Here is a 15588-nt window from a genome sequence, read left to right as displayed (position 1 = left end):
TTGGCCACCAAATGAGAAGGGAGCACTCACTGGAGAAGACCCTGATGCTGGGAAAGATTGAAGGTAAAAGAAGAAGGGGATGGCAAAGGATGAGATGGTTAGACAGTGATCGATGCAATGAACATGAAATTCAGCAAATTCCAGAGGACAGCGGGAGGGCCTGGCGTGATGTGGTTCATGGGGTCGCGAAGAGTTGGACTCGATTATGCAACTGAACAACAACAACAACATTTTAGTCACACTACAGTCTCAGATAAAAGTGGTAGTATTTTTAATGGACAGATTCTCAGCAGAGTCAGTGATCCCCATCAAGTGTACCCTGAACTTCAGACACGGCCCTATCCAAACCAGCTCCTACATCCTCTGGTAAACTACCTCCCTAGCCCCCCTTCCCCCTATAAAACAATACAACTGGCCAGGGAAGAGGGAACCCACATAAATGCCATTCTTCACATATAATTGCTGGCAGAGCACAGAGAAGTAGCTGGTCATAAGCACAGATGAGTGTGCACAAACATTCTGCTCTACTAAAAATGTTTGTTATTAAACACCATGATAAATCTGCTAGTGTGTTCTTTTTCTCTCTCTCTAGCTGCTACGGTGATCTTCTAAATCTGAACACAATGAATGGCATACTACTGCAATTCAAAACCCCTGCAGTCCCTTATTCCCAGTCTGGCCGTCTTCTCTTGCTAAGTGGCTGCCACCATGACCAACTATGTGACAAATGATCCATGAACTGCCTCACCAATTCTTCCCAGTCATCAGATACAAATGCCAGAGAACAAAGCAATTTAGTTAACATGGCAACAGGCACATTTAAATCAGGCTTGTAATACCAAGTTTAGGCTACAAAGGGAGAACAAAGACTGCCAAAATCACTATTTAGTCCAAAGCTCCAAATAAAAGCCCCAAAGGGGGGGGGGGGGAGGCAGAATCAACATTAATGAGAAAATCACACAAAGCTGCATTTCCTCTTTTTTTCTGCTCATAACAAAATATTAATTCACAAACAATTAGGTATATTTCTCCTACCCCTGAGCAGCTGTAGGCCATTCTTGGCCATGTACAAAGTCATAACTGTGTGAGGAAATGTTAGCGCAGAGTTAGTGCAGGGTCACGATAAACAGTGTTTGCTATGATCAAGGCAGTACATCTTCCAGATGAAACTGTATTTATATACTTCATTTAATTTGAACATTTCTTCACAAGATCCCAGGCATACGAGAGGCTAAGGACACAGCTGTCTTGTATACAGAAAACAGTGTGTGAACTTGTCCTTTGGGCATAAAGAATGATGCAGAAAGGTGCTTCTCATTCTCTTCACAGCCTTGACCTCCCTGTGTTATATAAATATTCATAAGGCACCATCAACCAGTCACCATTCAATTTGTTCCTACCAATGACTGCACTACCCCATTTTTCCTGAATAAGATGCCTCCTGAAATGCTGAGCATATGTGACATACCAACTTGCTTTATCTAATAAAAAGCATCTTTCACAGTGCCTCTATCAGGACAATAATCTGCAGGTTTCAATTTCTTTACTAAGTTTGTTCTGTTCCTGCCATGCCTCCACCATGCTCTTTTCAATGCACGTGCTCTCCACCATACCCTTGCTTTTCTGATTAGCACTCAACATATAAACTGAAGTGGCTCCTTTATTCCTTGAACCATCATAGAAAGACTGGTATGTTTTTCCTGTGTTGTCACAGAGCCGCGAGCATTACCCAGTGTAAGCCATATATTGCTCACTTAAATTTTTCAAATAAACTTTGACAGTGAACTCAGTAGATATAAAGCACAGAGGCTGAGCAGCAGCAAGTCCACAAGGTCGCTGGCAGATACATTTCCCAGCTCTGCTACCAACTTGTGCACCTAGTCCCACAAGGCTAGGCCCGCTCACTTCATCAGAACTAGAACTCCATTGTGAACACATTCCTTGGCACTGAGGTTAATATGCGTGTTTATAACTGGGCACTTTCTTTCAAATTATGGTGCTGGAGAAGACTTTTGAGAGTCCCTTGGACTGCAAGGAGATCAAATCAGTCAATCCTAAAAGAAATCAACCCTGACTGTTCCCTGGAAGGCCAGATAATGAAGCTGAAGCTCAAATACTTTGGCCACCAAATGAGAAGGGAGCACTCACTGGAGAAGACCCTGATGCTGGGAAAGATTGAAGGTAACAGAAGAAGGGGGAGGCAAAGGATGAGATGGTTAGACAGTGTTACTGATACAGTGAACATGAAGTTGAGCCTGGTGTGATTTGGTTCATGGGGTCACGAAGAGTCGGACAACAATAACAAACTGGGCACTTAGAACTGCTGACCTGAATAATAATCCATAAACAGCCAATACTGATCCATAAACCTTACTGATTTTAATAACACATATTTCTAAGGGATATATGTATAATTAATGTTGCACAGTTAAGCACAGAATCAGCTTCTGTAAAAACAAGTCAACACTGTTGAAAATTGTAGAGCTTGTTAATTTTTCCACAGCTTTTCTCCAAAATCAATGAAACCATACCATTAATATGAAATACGGATGGAGGGAAATAACTTTATGGGAGGTGTGACAGATGTGTTGTGGCCTCAGACTGCAAGCTGGCTCTTTAAACCTGGGCTCCATTCCCCAGGGAGTCCTCTTTGGCCTTCCCACGCTACTGTGCCCCTCCCCAGGCCTTCTCACCCATGCCACCTCTCAGACCTCAGTTTACAGAGCCATTGCCTGTGCCTGCCTCACCTTCTCTTGGTGAGCTCAGTCACCCTCACCAGCTAGTGTGGCTCTTGTCCTTCCCCAGGCCACCTCAAGTCCCACAGCCCACATCCGCGGGCTGCTTCGCCATTCCCAGCTGTTTCTCTGCTCCTCCAGCCAGGTGCAGCTGAAGGAGCAGAGGAACAGCTAGATGCAAAGCATCCAGTCACAGAAATGCATGACATCACCAAGGCTTCACCACAAGCAACCAAGACTTGGGACCTGAAAGGGTGAAAAAAACCAAATAGGGTTGCCAGGTCCATTGGAGACGCTGGCACCAGGATGGGGGGACGTTCCGGAAGCCGGAAGCGTCACCCTCGACATGCTGACATCACCAGAAGTGCCACCGCATGCCATGCCTACATCACCTGGAAATGAGGTAGGCATGTTGGGGGTGACACTCTAGTTTTTGGGCAAAGCTCTACGGTAAAATTGTCCTCAAACCATAGAGTTTTGCCCGAAAACCAGAGCGTAACCCCCAATATCATCAACGTGTCTATGTCACTTCCAAGTGATCTAGGCACATCGCGCAACATTGCTGTTGGGGGGATTTCCTCCCACCAGCCAGCTGGCCAGTGGCAAGCAGAAGCCCACAAAATCAGGTAATCCCCTGCTCCAAACTGTAGAATGGCAACCCTAAACCCAAATGAAAACTTTTTGCCGGGTGACAGAGTATTTCCTAGTGAAATACTGCTTGAGGAGGGAGGGAATCATCATGAAAGGAGATAGCAAACCATCCATGGGAACCAAGCTTAGATAAAAGGAATTCCAATGGGGTGGAGTAATTTTTTCGCAGGTGAAGCTAAAAGGGAAGTCCCACAATCACAATGGCTGCTGGAAAGCTGGGGATGGGTTTCAATTGTCAGCTCTCCCTCACATCCCCACCCCAGAATTGAGGTCTGCTGTTTGAAGAACCAGTGGTAAGACTCATCATCAGCCTCCCTGCCACACACACATTCTTGGAAGTAAGCTGTTTCCTGCAAAACTCTGGCATTTCAGATCCTTACCAGGGGCTTTGGCAATTGCCCCTCAAAATCTGAGTTTCCTTTTCGATCATAAATGATTCATGGTAGTCACTTACAGAAGAGTCATTCACAATTCATAACAGCAGTTTGATTTTCATATTTATTAACTGAGATCAATAGTTTAAAGCAATCCAAAAAGCCACCTTTCCTTAACAGAAATACAGCTTGGAGGGTGGGCTGGGTGAGTCTCTTTTCCTTTTTAAAAAAAATCCCCCTTCAAATTTTCTTTCTAGCAAATTTGAGGCTCCACCTGGGGAGCAGGGGCTTTGGGGACAAGGAGTGCAGGGAGATGGGGTCTGCAGCGATATCTAGAAACAGCTTAAAGGGCTGCTGAGACCCTGCATGGGTTTCTGTGGATGGAAATCCCAATAAACATTGTGTGGTTATATTCCCTATGAAGAAAAGTTAAAGCGCTTGGGGCTCTTTAGCATGGAAAACGACGGCTGAGGGGTGACATGATCGAGGTTTATAAGATTTATGCATGGGATAGAGCAGGTCGAGAAAGAAGTACTTTTCTCCCTTTCTCACAATACAACAACTCGTGGGCACTCAATGGAATTGCTGAGTGGTCGGGTTAGAACAGATAAAAGGAAGTACTTCTTTACCCAAAGAGTAAGAACAGATAAAAGGAAGTACTTCTTCACCCAAAGAGTAATTCACACATGGAATTCACTGCCACAGGAGGTGGTGGCGGCTACAAGCATGGACAGCTTCAAGAGGGAACTGGATAAACATATGGAGCAGAAGTCCATCAGTGGCTATTAGCCACAAGGTATAGATAGGAATTCTCAGGCTGGGGCAAGTGATGCACAGTATTCTTGGTGGTTGGGGGGCAACAGTGGGAGGGCTTCTAGTGTCCTGGCCCCACTGCTGGACCTCCTGATGGCACCTGATATTTTTGGCCACTGTGTGACAGAGTGTTGGACTAGATGGGCCATTGGCCAGATCCAACATTGGCTTTTCTTATGTTCTTATATTCTTATTCCACGAAACACACAGAGGATTGGACCACACAGCTGCCTCTCACAGCTATTTGGCTGTAGGAGGCAAAGTAAGGTACTCTCCTTAAGAAAACTACATTTTGATCCCAAAGGAATGTGTCAAAATGCTATATACATGGGGAGAGGGAGCTTCCCAGTGCTGGGGAAGGGGCAAAAGGTCATGTTTATGTTTCAGACATATCCAGAGCAGACTGGGTCCAGAAAAAATCCTGGCACAAGACAGGGTGCAGACAGTACAGTTGACATTATTTAAAAGATAAGGGATTGTGGTTAAGTGCAAGATCATCTGCTTTGTATGCCAAAAGTCCCATGTTCAAGCCTGGCACCTCCAATTCATTCATTCATTTATTCATTCATTCATTCATTCATTCATTCAATTTACATCCTGCCCTCCCTGCAAAGGCAAGCTCAGGGCGGCTTACACAACATTTCATAAATACAATTAATACCTATGTAAACATATAACATAAATATCAATCTCAGTTATGGCAACTTTTGTGTTCTTTTGCAAGGACTGGGGTTACAGAGAGCAAGTATGACAGAATAGACATTAAGGTTAGATGGCCATGAAGCACTGGCAGTTTTAGCTGTGGGGCACTCAGGGCAGCTGGCCCAAGTCCCATGCTGGGGGAGCGCACACTCTTGGAGAGCCTGCACTCATGACTTTTGCCCAGGGCCCTAGAATCACTAAGACTGCCACTGTTCAGAAGGGTGCTCCTTTATAAAAGGAACAGGAATGTAGCCTCTTCCATTGTTTATTGTATGTTTTATCCTGTACCTACTGCATTGTCTTCTACTTTTGTAACTCCGTTTCTGCATTGTCTGATACCTTTTTCTTTTGACACTGTTTTACTAACTATTGTAATGCTAATCTTATTGCATTGTTTAATGGATGTCAAACTATCTGATTACATTGTTTTATATATCATCATGTGTTCTTCCTTGAATCTCAGCAAGAAAGACATGCTATAAATAAACAAATGAAATAAGTAAATAAAAACACAAGAATCGTGGGAAAATATAGCTTGACTGCTTAAATCACAAAAATGATTTAGGAAGTAACATTTTACAATTTTAAAATGACTTTGTGTAAACTCTAGAAAACCTTCTGAGTTATTTTTCCACAATGACTTATTCTTTGAAATGGCAGCAACCACTTTCCAGCCTCCTTATACAGGGTCAAAAGATCCTTAAAAAAACTTAAGAAAGAAAGCTAAGTTCTTCAGAATAAACTTCTGCTCAAAACAATTTGCTGACAGGTATAAAAGCAAAGCTGAGTCAGTAAGCAATAAAGAGAACCAGACCAAGGAAAATATGGCCTGGAAAGAAAATTGTTGATTCCAATAACCCAATTAGACATTCACTGCGGGCATGATTAATGTCACCAATAATTCAAAAGCATGCACTACTACAAGAACAGAATAAATCCACCGTTATAATACACAGTATGTGCCACTGTGAATGAGGCCAGGTCAGCAATTCCACTACAAGTATCTGCTACTGGAGTAGAACGATCATAGTTATCGTTTGTTTAAACTATGGCCCTTTTCAAATTGCCTTTGTATTCCGTTTTAGTAACTGGACACTAATGGATTTTTTTCTGTCATTTCAGACAGACCCATTTTAGTAACCAGCTGCTAGCAGAATTTATTTACCTGTTCGTACAAACCTGCTTGCATCATGTTAGCAAAGTGTGGTTGAGCCTCTTTTGAGGGTAATTGCTTTTTTCTGTTTTCAACCCCTTCATTGCACTTCTGAATTGCTATGGTTTACTGTTTAAAATGTCCATAGTGCTTCCTACAATGCCACTTCCCCCCGCTGCCCTTTTTCATTGTGCGATCTTCCTTGGACTTTTAAAAAAATGTTCTAAGGTGAGCACTTGAGCATTGTATCTTGATTGTGCTGCTATAGCACTTCAGTGCTGTAGCACTTTAGCGCTATAGCGCTCATCTTAGGACATTTTTAAAGTCCAAGGAAGATTGCTCAGCAAAAAAGGGTGGTGGGGGGGAAGTGGCACCTTTTGAAATGACCATAACGCTTCAGATACAGCTCATTAACAGAAGAAAATTTGTTGTATGAAACCCTCGTCCCTGTATCACTTTACTTGAAATTGGGCCAACAACTAATAACATCTGGTTTAGAACAGTAATGTGAAAAGGGTTTGTAGGACTTCAAGTTTGCATATAAAAGCAACCTGCAACTAATAAAAGAACACATAAGTGCAAAACACACGTGCAATGACAGAGGAAAAAGAGGCCAGGGTCTTTTACTACCCATCCCTTCAATCAGAGCGAAGGGGATTTCCTCTTCCCAAACCTCTTGTCTGCCCATTCACCCTTCCTAGTGATACTCCCATCCACCGAAAAATAAACATTACAATCTCAGACTTTAGCCTTGAAGAGAACCCAGCCATTCTGCCCTACCCTGAGGGATAAGCACTTGGTCTGTCTGAGAGAGCTCCCTTTAGAAGGCTGTTAAACTGGCACTGATTTGAAGAGAAACTATCCAACACAGCCCAGACCTCCCCCCAAAAGAAGCCAAGGGGACACCAGCACTCTTCTCTTCCTGTTCCCAAAAGGGGAGGACCTTGTTTTTGGTAGTAGCTGAGAGAAGAACTAGGATTCTGGGGGGAATTGATGGAATGGATCTCTCTTGCACCTCCCACTAGTCTGTCTCCTTTTAATCACCAATTTTCTGACAAATGAAGCTTCCAATATTGGGGTCCACTGTACCTGACCAAGGGGAGGGAGTCTGTACTTTCCCTCAAGAGAAGTCACATGAGCCTGTTTGTTTTGAGAGCTCCTCCGCTTATGATATTTATTTAGTATGTTTAAACACAGTGAGCTTTATACAAAAAACGGTGTTCATGTCATAAACAGCTTGAATAGTAGAACCAAGCTTCTACTTTCTTTAAAACGATGCTAAAATTTGGAATTAATCTCTGGATAAACAACTGTGTTATTGACTGAATGCTGAAAGATGCTGGGATGCCTTCAGAGGAAACCATACTAGGTATTTATAATTTAAGTGGACAGCAGCTTGAGATTCAAATTAAAGAAGAGTGCCTATGGTTTGATCCTCCATGGATTTGCTTTGAATTTTAACCAAGAATATATCCAGACAAGCTTTCAGATGACTGTGCTAACCATTTGCATGGAGATAATAAAGAGAAAAAGTAAAAGCGGGCAATAGTATGATGATGGGGGTATTAATGGTTTCTTTTATCACTGCAACAAATATAATGTTGTAGAATTCTAGTTACAAAAGCAATAAAGGCTGTCAGTGTATTGTATATTTGCTTAAATATTAAGAACACTCAGCCTAAGTATTCAAAATGTGCCACGAACCAGTGTCATCCTAAGTAGCATTACTATCCTTTTAAGCCCAGCAACTTTAATTAACTTGAGAGGGTACCACTCTCATAGGACTGCAATGTAAAATTATTAAAAGATCTGTTTTATCGTCTCTTACATTTTTAGCCATACAAGTTGACAGGGAAAGAAAAAACAAGGGAATAAGTACAGAAGTGTAAACTCTTAGTTGCCTCCGAGCTCTCTTCTTTCACCGCACCCACTAAGTAGATTGTTTATTTAAACAATTTCTAAGACAAGCTTTCATCCAGACAGCTCTTAAATGACTGAAAACAAAGAATGATTGAAAACACTGATATTAACAAAACAAAATAAAGCAGCAACCATAGCACACACTGATAATATGTAACTCAATCATAAGGTTATCTGAAAAACAAGCAAACAAATAATCCAGTGAAGAGGGATAATAATATTTCACTAGTAAATTCTCCAGAGTAATAATGAAAGAATTCGGGAAGAAAACTTTGTGCTCTCCAGTCCATGTGGCATTTGATCAGTCCTTGTGAAGATAGTTCTTACAAGAATAGGATCTGAAGGTTGGGGAAGTGGAAGCTGAAATGCCAGGGATTCTTACATTTCCAGATTTATATTATACAATGTGTGTCGTTTTTGGCTTTTTTTGCTGTAGTTTTTTAAAAGTAGACTTTTCATTGGATGTTATCCCTTGTGTTTCAAATTTGGTGTTTTCATCTGTTATATATTATTGTTGCTGATACCAGGTAACGGTTAGTTGTTAAATTTGCAACTGGATCTTATACTACATCAGGAACACTTAAATGATGAAATCCAACAGGGTACACAGATCACAACGTTAGTTGTTATAGCACTACAGCATTAATAGCAATTATAAGACTCTAGCAGGGAAAACAGCAGCTGAAAGGGGGTGACGGAAGGAAAATAGGCCAGAGCTTTGAAATTGCACACCTTTTCATGCAGATGGCATGTTAATGTGCCTGGACTGCACAGTTTCCAAAAAGATGGGAGAAAAGCAGGTTTGGGAAACAGCATACCAGGGATAGGAAAAGGGCCTACAGCACAATTATACCATGCACTGTGTGGATGTGTCAAACAAAAGCGCTCTAGTTTGCCCGCCAAAGCACAGAAAAACCTCTCTGTGGAAGCAGCCCTAGTCTCCAAGTCCAGACATTTCAACAATTATGAATTCACTGTGCCATTTTTTGTTCTATCCTGCCTGCTCAGCATTGTAGGTTTTAGGACTGCTTCACAACTGAAGAGAACACCCTGTGTACGAAAAAGTATACACACCATCACATATGAAATGCAGAATGAGACCTTACTTTGCTCACAGTACGTGTGACAGGAGGCCCCTCAAGAACAGCAGCTAAGTATAGCTTCATCTTGCACATTATAGCCTCTAATGTATATCCTTTTCCTACACTATCTTCTCTGTGCAAGGAAAAATCTCAAAGGTAAAATGGTCCAAAAGGAAATGGAAAAGAAAGCTACGGCAACCTCTTTGAAATGAGAAAAACAACTCAAAGTTGTTTTTGTGGTTGTATACTGTTCACATACTGCTGAAGGAAGCAGGGGATTACAGACTGAGCATGATGAATTCTTGACACTTGATTTTAGCCATGGCCACTGGAGCTACTTTGAATTGACTTCTGTAATTATGTGAACGTGATCTGATTTAAAAAGGAAAGGTTTCTCATTCAATACATTATTTTTAATCTCTCTGTTCAGGGAAACAAGTCTGGAAAGGCCTCTGCTTCATGAATAGTTTTTATGCTGTCCAATAGCTTGTTTTCAATATTGTGACTCTGTTTTGATTGTAAGCCACCCCAAGCAGAACTCTGAAGAGGTAGCATAGAAATATCCTAAGTAAATAAACAGATAAAATAAACCTTGCACCAGAGGAGCCACTTGTAACATTAGAGAATGACTGTGACTTCCTTCCCACTCATAGGTTTCTTTTGAACAAATACAGACAAAGCAATACTAAACAAAGCTGAACCTTTCTAAGCCCATTGATGTCAACACGCTTAGAAATGAACTGGCAGATCTACTCCAAACTGAACTACTAAACAGTGCCACTGATGGAAGGGTAGGGAGATGTGAGAAAAACCAATATGGATATTACCTTGTGAAAGATGCAGAGCCCAATCTTATGCATGTTTACTCAGAAGTAAGTTAACTGAGTTCAGTACATGTTACTTTCAAAGTAAGTATGCATAAGAATTAAGAGCTTTCAAAACAAATTGCAGTAATGAAAGTTATAAAAACAAAACGTATACTAGGAGCTGCTCCCCCATCCCAAGGCTAAATGCTACTGCTGTACAGGAAAAATTATTAATGAATGTCACTTAGATGGAAACCCCCCATCCCAAGGCTAAATACTACTGCTGTACAGGAAAAATTATTAATGAATGTCACTTAGATGGAAACCCCCCATCCCAAGGCTAAATGCTACTGCTGTACAGGAAAAATTATTAATGAATGTCACTTAGATGGAAACATCTTATATATATAATTCTCTTGATGTGCTGGCCATTTCCAGCTCTCCCATTGGCTGTGTTGTGTGCTTCATCAGCCATTGGCCCATCAACCGCCACTCAAGAGTAATCATGTGCCATTGGCTGGGTACTGGGTCCACTCCTCTTCTCCGCCCACTGTCACCTCAGCCACTGTTCCCTGTCAGAATAACTGCCAAACAGAATAACTGTCTCTCCTGACGAAGACACTTCTCCTGCTTGGCTCCTGTGGGACTAACTTTTCCCTCAGTGGCTGCTCCTAGGCAACCAAGCTTGGTTCTGTCAGTAAAAGACAAAGGAATGAAGTCCTTTCCAGGGCTTTGTGGGGAACTCATTGGGGCCAGTCCTGACAAGGGTTGCCAGCTCCAGGTGGGGAAATTCCTGGTGATTTTGTGCTGAAGTCTATGGAAGCCAGGGTTTGGGGAGGGGAAAGGCCTCAGCTGAATAGAATGCCATAAAGTTCACCCTCCAAAGCAGTTATTTTCTCCAGGGGGAGAGATCTGTTGTCTGGAATTCAGTTGTGATACCAGGTGATACCACAGCCAGTGTGGCGTAGAAGTCAGCACTTCAGAGCAGGGTCTGCCAGACCCAGGTTCTTGCTGTGGAAGCTGAGTGGGTGATTTAAGCATAATCGTCTCTCCAGCCTACTGCCAGCTTGGCCACTTTCCTGTCAGAATAAATTGTGAAAACGGCTGTCTCCTGCTTGGCTCTGACATGGCTGGCTGGCTACTAAGGTGGGCCACTGGCCATCAAACCATTCTTTCCAACCCCATGCTGTGCGGCTGACTTTCCCCTAGGGTTGCCAATCTCCAGGTGGGACCTGGAGATCTCCCACTGTTACAATTTATCTCCAGATAACAGAGATCAGTTCCCCTGCAGAAAATGGCTCCTTTCTATGCCTATTTTGGACTCTGGGAGAAAACTCATTGGGGCCAGTCCTGACTAGGGTTGCCCGCTCCAGATTGGGAAATTCCTGGAGATTTTCTGGTAGAGTCTACAGAAGCCAGAGTTTAGGGAGGGGAGCAGCCTCAGCTGAACAGAATGCCATAGAGTCCACTCTCCAAAGCAGTTATTTTCTCCAGGGGGAGAGAGAGATCTGTTGTCTGGAGTTCAGTTGTGATATCAGGTGATACCACAGCCGGTGTGGTGTAGCATTTAGCGCTTCAGAGCAGGGTCTGCCAGACCCAAATTCTTGCTGTGGAAGCTGAGTGGGTGATTTTGGACCAGTCGCAGACTTTCAGCCTAACCTACCTCACAGGGTTGTTGTGCAAGCCAAAAGAGGGAGAGGAAAATGATGTAAGCTGCTTTGGTCCTCACTGCAGAGAAAGATGTACTTTTCCTCCTGGGGAACCAGTTGCCAATCTCCAGGTGAGGGCTGGAGATACTCAGAATTACAACTGCTCGCCAGATGGCAGAGATCAGTTCCCCTGGAAAAAATGGTGGACTCTATGTCCTTATACTCTGCTGAGATGGCCCCTCTATGACAGCCAGTGTGACATAGCAGTCAGGACTTAAGAGCAGAGTAGAGGCTGCAGGTGTGGGAAGGAGATGAAAAGCTGAAGTCAGAGGGGCAAATAAAGGTAGTTTGATTACTGGCTCCAGGTTGGGAAATTCATGGAGATTTGAGGGTTGGGACCTGGAGAGGGTGAGGTTTGAGGAGGGGTGGGACCTCAGACAGCTACAATGCCATAGACTCCACCCTCCAAACCAGCCATTTCCTCCTGGAGAACTACTGCTGTCAATCTCCAGGTGAGGACTGGAGATCACTCAGAATTACAACTGCTCTCCAGGAGGGAGGGGGTGGAGATGGGAAGCTGAAATCAGAGAGGCAGATAATGGCAGTTTGATGATTGGCTGGGAAGAAGATAGGGTTGCCAACTCCAGGTTGGAAAATTTCTGGAGATTTGAGGGGTGGAGTTTGGAGAGGGTGAGATTTGAGGAGGTGTGGGACCTCAGACAGGTACAATGCCATAGACTCCACCCTCCAAACCAGTGATTTCCTCCTGGTGAACCATTGTTGCCAGTCTCCAGGGGAGGACTGGAGAGCACTCAAAATTACAACTGCTCTTCAGGTAGCAGAGATCAGTTCCTCTGGAGAAAATGGTGGATTCTGTGTCATACCCTGTTGAGGTCACCACAGCAAATTGACGCTGAGTACCCATGGCTGGGGCACTCTCCCTGAGCCTCTTTCTAGAGCTCGTTATATTTATTTCCACAACGGGCCTTATTCCTAGTATTTTTTATTTCATCAGTGCATTTCCCATGACAGTGTTATTAAATCAATAACGTGCAATCAGCTTTCCTCAGTATGAAGTGACAGGCTTGTTTCAATGTATTGTATGGATGACATACAGATTAAGGCTTCTAATAAACACAGCAAGGCCATTGCACTACTCTGTCACCGTATACCACCAGAGTGTCTTTAATCAGCCAAGCTTTGTCACGATACAATATGCTGCTTGTGTCAGCAATCAGCTGAACAACAGCCGAGGTTGCTAAGAAAATTTCAGCCCCCAGAGGCTTTTCAGAAATCCAGGGCTTCTGCTACCAAGTGACTGGCTGTAATGCATCTGGGTCACAGATAATTATAAAAACATACAATTTTATTAAACAGGGAATAAGCAGAGGATTTCTTTTCTCCCAAAGTAGATGCAAATAAAGCCCAGCTAGCTTGAAGGAAAAGATGAGAACCAGCAACACCCAGGGCAATAATAAAATAGACATTTGTGCAAACAAGAATACACTCAAAAAGTACAGTATGGGCTGTCAAAAACTAGACCATCTCTTGAAATCAATCATCCAACAGATATATAGCTGAATAATCAAACCAGTTAAACCAAAGAATTTACGTGTTATATTTACCAAACATCTTGATTTCAAACCAACTAGTAGATAATGTGTTCATAAACACAGTTGATATCCTTACATCCACTTCCTTGGAAGTGTACATAGTGTCTCAGTTTAACTTTGCTGTGAATCATGGCACCTTTTCCTCCCTTTTGCTATTTTTACATTGAAAAGGTGTATTTCAGTGCTTTATTTCTATGTCTGGCTGTATTGTTTCAACAGCAGGAGGCTAGAGTACAAATCAGGAGAAAAATATGACACTTTCAAGTACAATATATCCTGCTAAACAAAGCCCACTTTCTAAAACACATATTAACTCTCTATCTGGCTTTAGCTTTATGTGCTAGTAGCTACAGCGACAACAGCAAGTGTGAATGACCAGCACAGCAATAAAGGCTGTTCTTACTAACTGCACATACCATTTATCCAAATATAATCTTGGGTATGGTGTGTGCTGGGTAGTTAGAAGAGTAGCTGCAAGCACATACTAAGAAACCACTGGGACAGCAGGCTTCCTCAGATACATCTATAAATTGCTATTTATTTTAATGTAGGGCAAGAACATTTAGCTTTTTGATGCTTCTTACTCTTGCAATGCCCTTCATCCACCACACTTCTCAAAGGTATTGAGGAGTGGAGAATGCAGAGAAGAAAGAGGGCTGTGGTTTGCTACTGATTTATATGTGCATTCATGCATGCTGCGCCAATTGCCTCATTCATAAACACCACAGATCCCTTTACTGTGATGTCCTTACAACCCATTTCATCCATCTGGGTCACCACCAGTCGCATTTTAAGCATTCTTTTTCGTGGTCCAATTACCTTAAAACATATCTAGCATCTATTTGTAAAATGTAATCCTATAAATGTCAGTGATTTGCAAATATAAATGGAGAGCACTGGCAGGCTGAAGGTCCAAACCGTTTCTAGAAAATCTACAGAGGAACGTTCAGGTAAAGATTGCTCCCTGAGAAGAAATGACAGCGCCAAGCAATCCTCTGAAAGCGCCAAACTGATTATGAATGGCTATTACATCGCTTCACGTCCCCTGATATGGCAAGACGATCGAAAGGAAAAATATCCCACCAACGACAGAGAACAAATCCGGGAATCCTGACGGAGCCCGCAACTTTCTTCCCGGGCTTGCCTTCACGGTGGGCTATTTTAAAACGGGTGCGGACAGCAGGCTGTGAGGAAATCTCCAATAAACATAAAATCCGTTTCCCCCCATTCACAAGCAAGTCAATGATAAACTAGGCGCAGAAGCCGAGAACGAAGCCCGGCTGTTGCCGTTCCTGCTGCACTAACCCCCGCCAAGCCAGCGTTTGCGCAGCAAGCATTAGCCGCTGCGGCTCCCATTGCAATGCGCCGTTATCCTTCCTCGGTGCCTGCCCGTGCAGGACCCCCACAAAACCCTCCTGAGGGCGAGGCGAGGGGTTAAATACCACCCCCGGCACCCCCACCTGTCGCCCAGCCTGTCGGGGCTGCTTGCAGTGCGGGGCTTTTCGCACTCACCCAGAAAACGAAGGAGTAGATAATGAGGAGGGTTTTCAGACACGTTATCACGGGTTTAGTCTCCATTCTCCTCGATGCCATAATACTGAAATCCCGGCTGCTGGCTCTGGGCAGGGGAGGGAGAGCGCGCGAGAGGGAGGAGGAGGAGGAGGAGGGCGACGACGACGCCGACGACGCCGAGAAGGGAGGGGGCTCGCCCCTCCACCGAGCAGCTGCTCCCGCTGCTGCTGCTTGCCGCCTGCCCCTCTGCCGCCGGTTGGCCTGTCCGCTGTCTCAGGGACCTCACGGAGTGCTGGGTCGCCGCCCGCCCCGCCTCCTGCTGCTGCCCCGGAGCCACACCAGACACCACAGCTTTGTGCGGTCACAGTGCCGGGGCAGGCAGTGGGCAGCCTCTGGTCACCTGCCCCGCAGCGGACTACAACGCGGGGAGAGGGCGGGGGAAAGACGGACATTCCCCCCCCCGTCCACGCACACACATCGGCCCATTTACGCCCCCCCGCGGAGAGAGAGGCCTGGAACAAAGCCAAGGGGAGGGGGGCTCGGTGTTGGTACGGGTGTTGTGTGGCGCAGGGAGGGAG

The 15588-nt window shown here is 44.0% G+C and overlaps 1 protein-coding gene across 2 annotated transcripts in view; it reads right to left on the bottom strand.

Annotated features, from left to right (window-relative positions):
* TSPAN7 (tetraspanin 7) overlaps window positions 1-15366 on the bottom strand; it is a 143725-nt gene extending 128359 nt beyond the window's left edge. For both annotated transcript variants that reach the window (XM_015418102.1, XM_015418103.1), the window contains exon 1: window positions 15011-15366. In XM_015418102.1, coding sequence (XP_015273588.1) covers window positions 15011-15091 — 81 coding nt within the window. In that variant the 5' untranslated portion in view covers window positions 15092-15366. The remainder of the gene's footprint in view (window positions 1-15010) is intronic.
* Window positions 15367-15588: the final 222 nt, after the last annotated feature.

This window comes from Gekko japonicus, unplaced genomic scaffold (assembly GCF_001447785.1).
Source record: "Gekko japonicus isolate JY-2015 unplaced genomic scaffold, Gekko_japonicus_V1.1 scaffold1437, whole genome shotgun sequence".
Lineage (NCBI taxonomy): Eukaryota > Metazoa > Chordata > Lepidosauria > Squamata > Gekkonidae > Gekko > Gekko japonicus.
The sequence above is the reverse complement of the archived record's forward strand: the minus strand, read 5'-3'. Positions and strand labels throughout refer to the sequence as shown.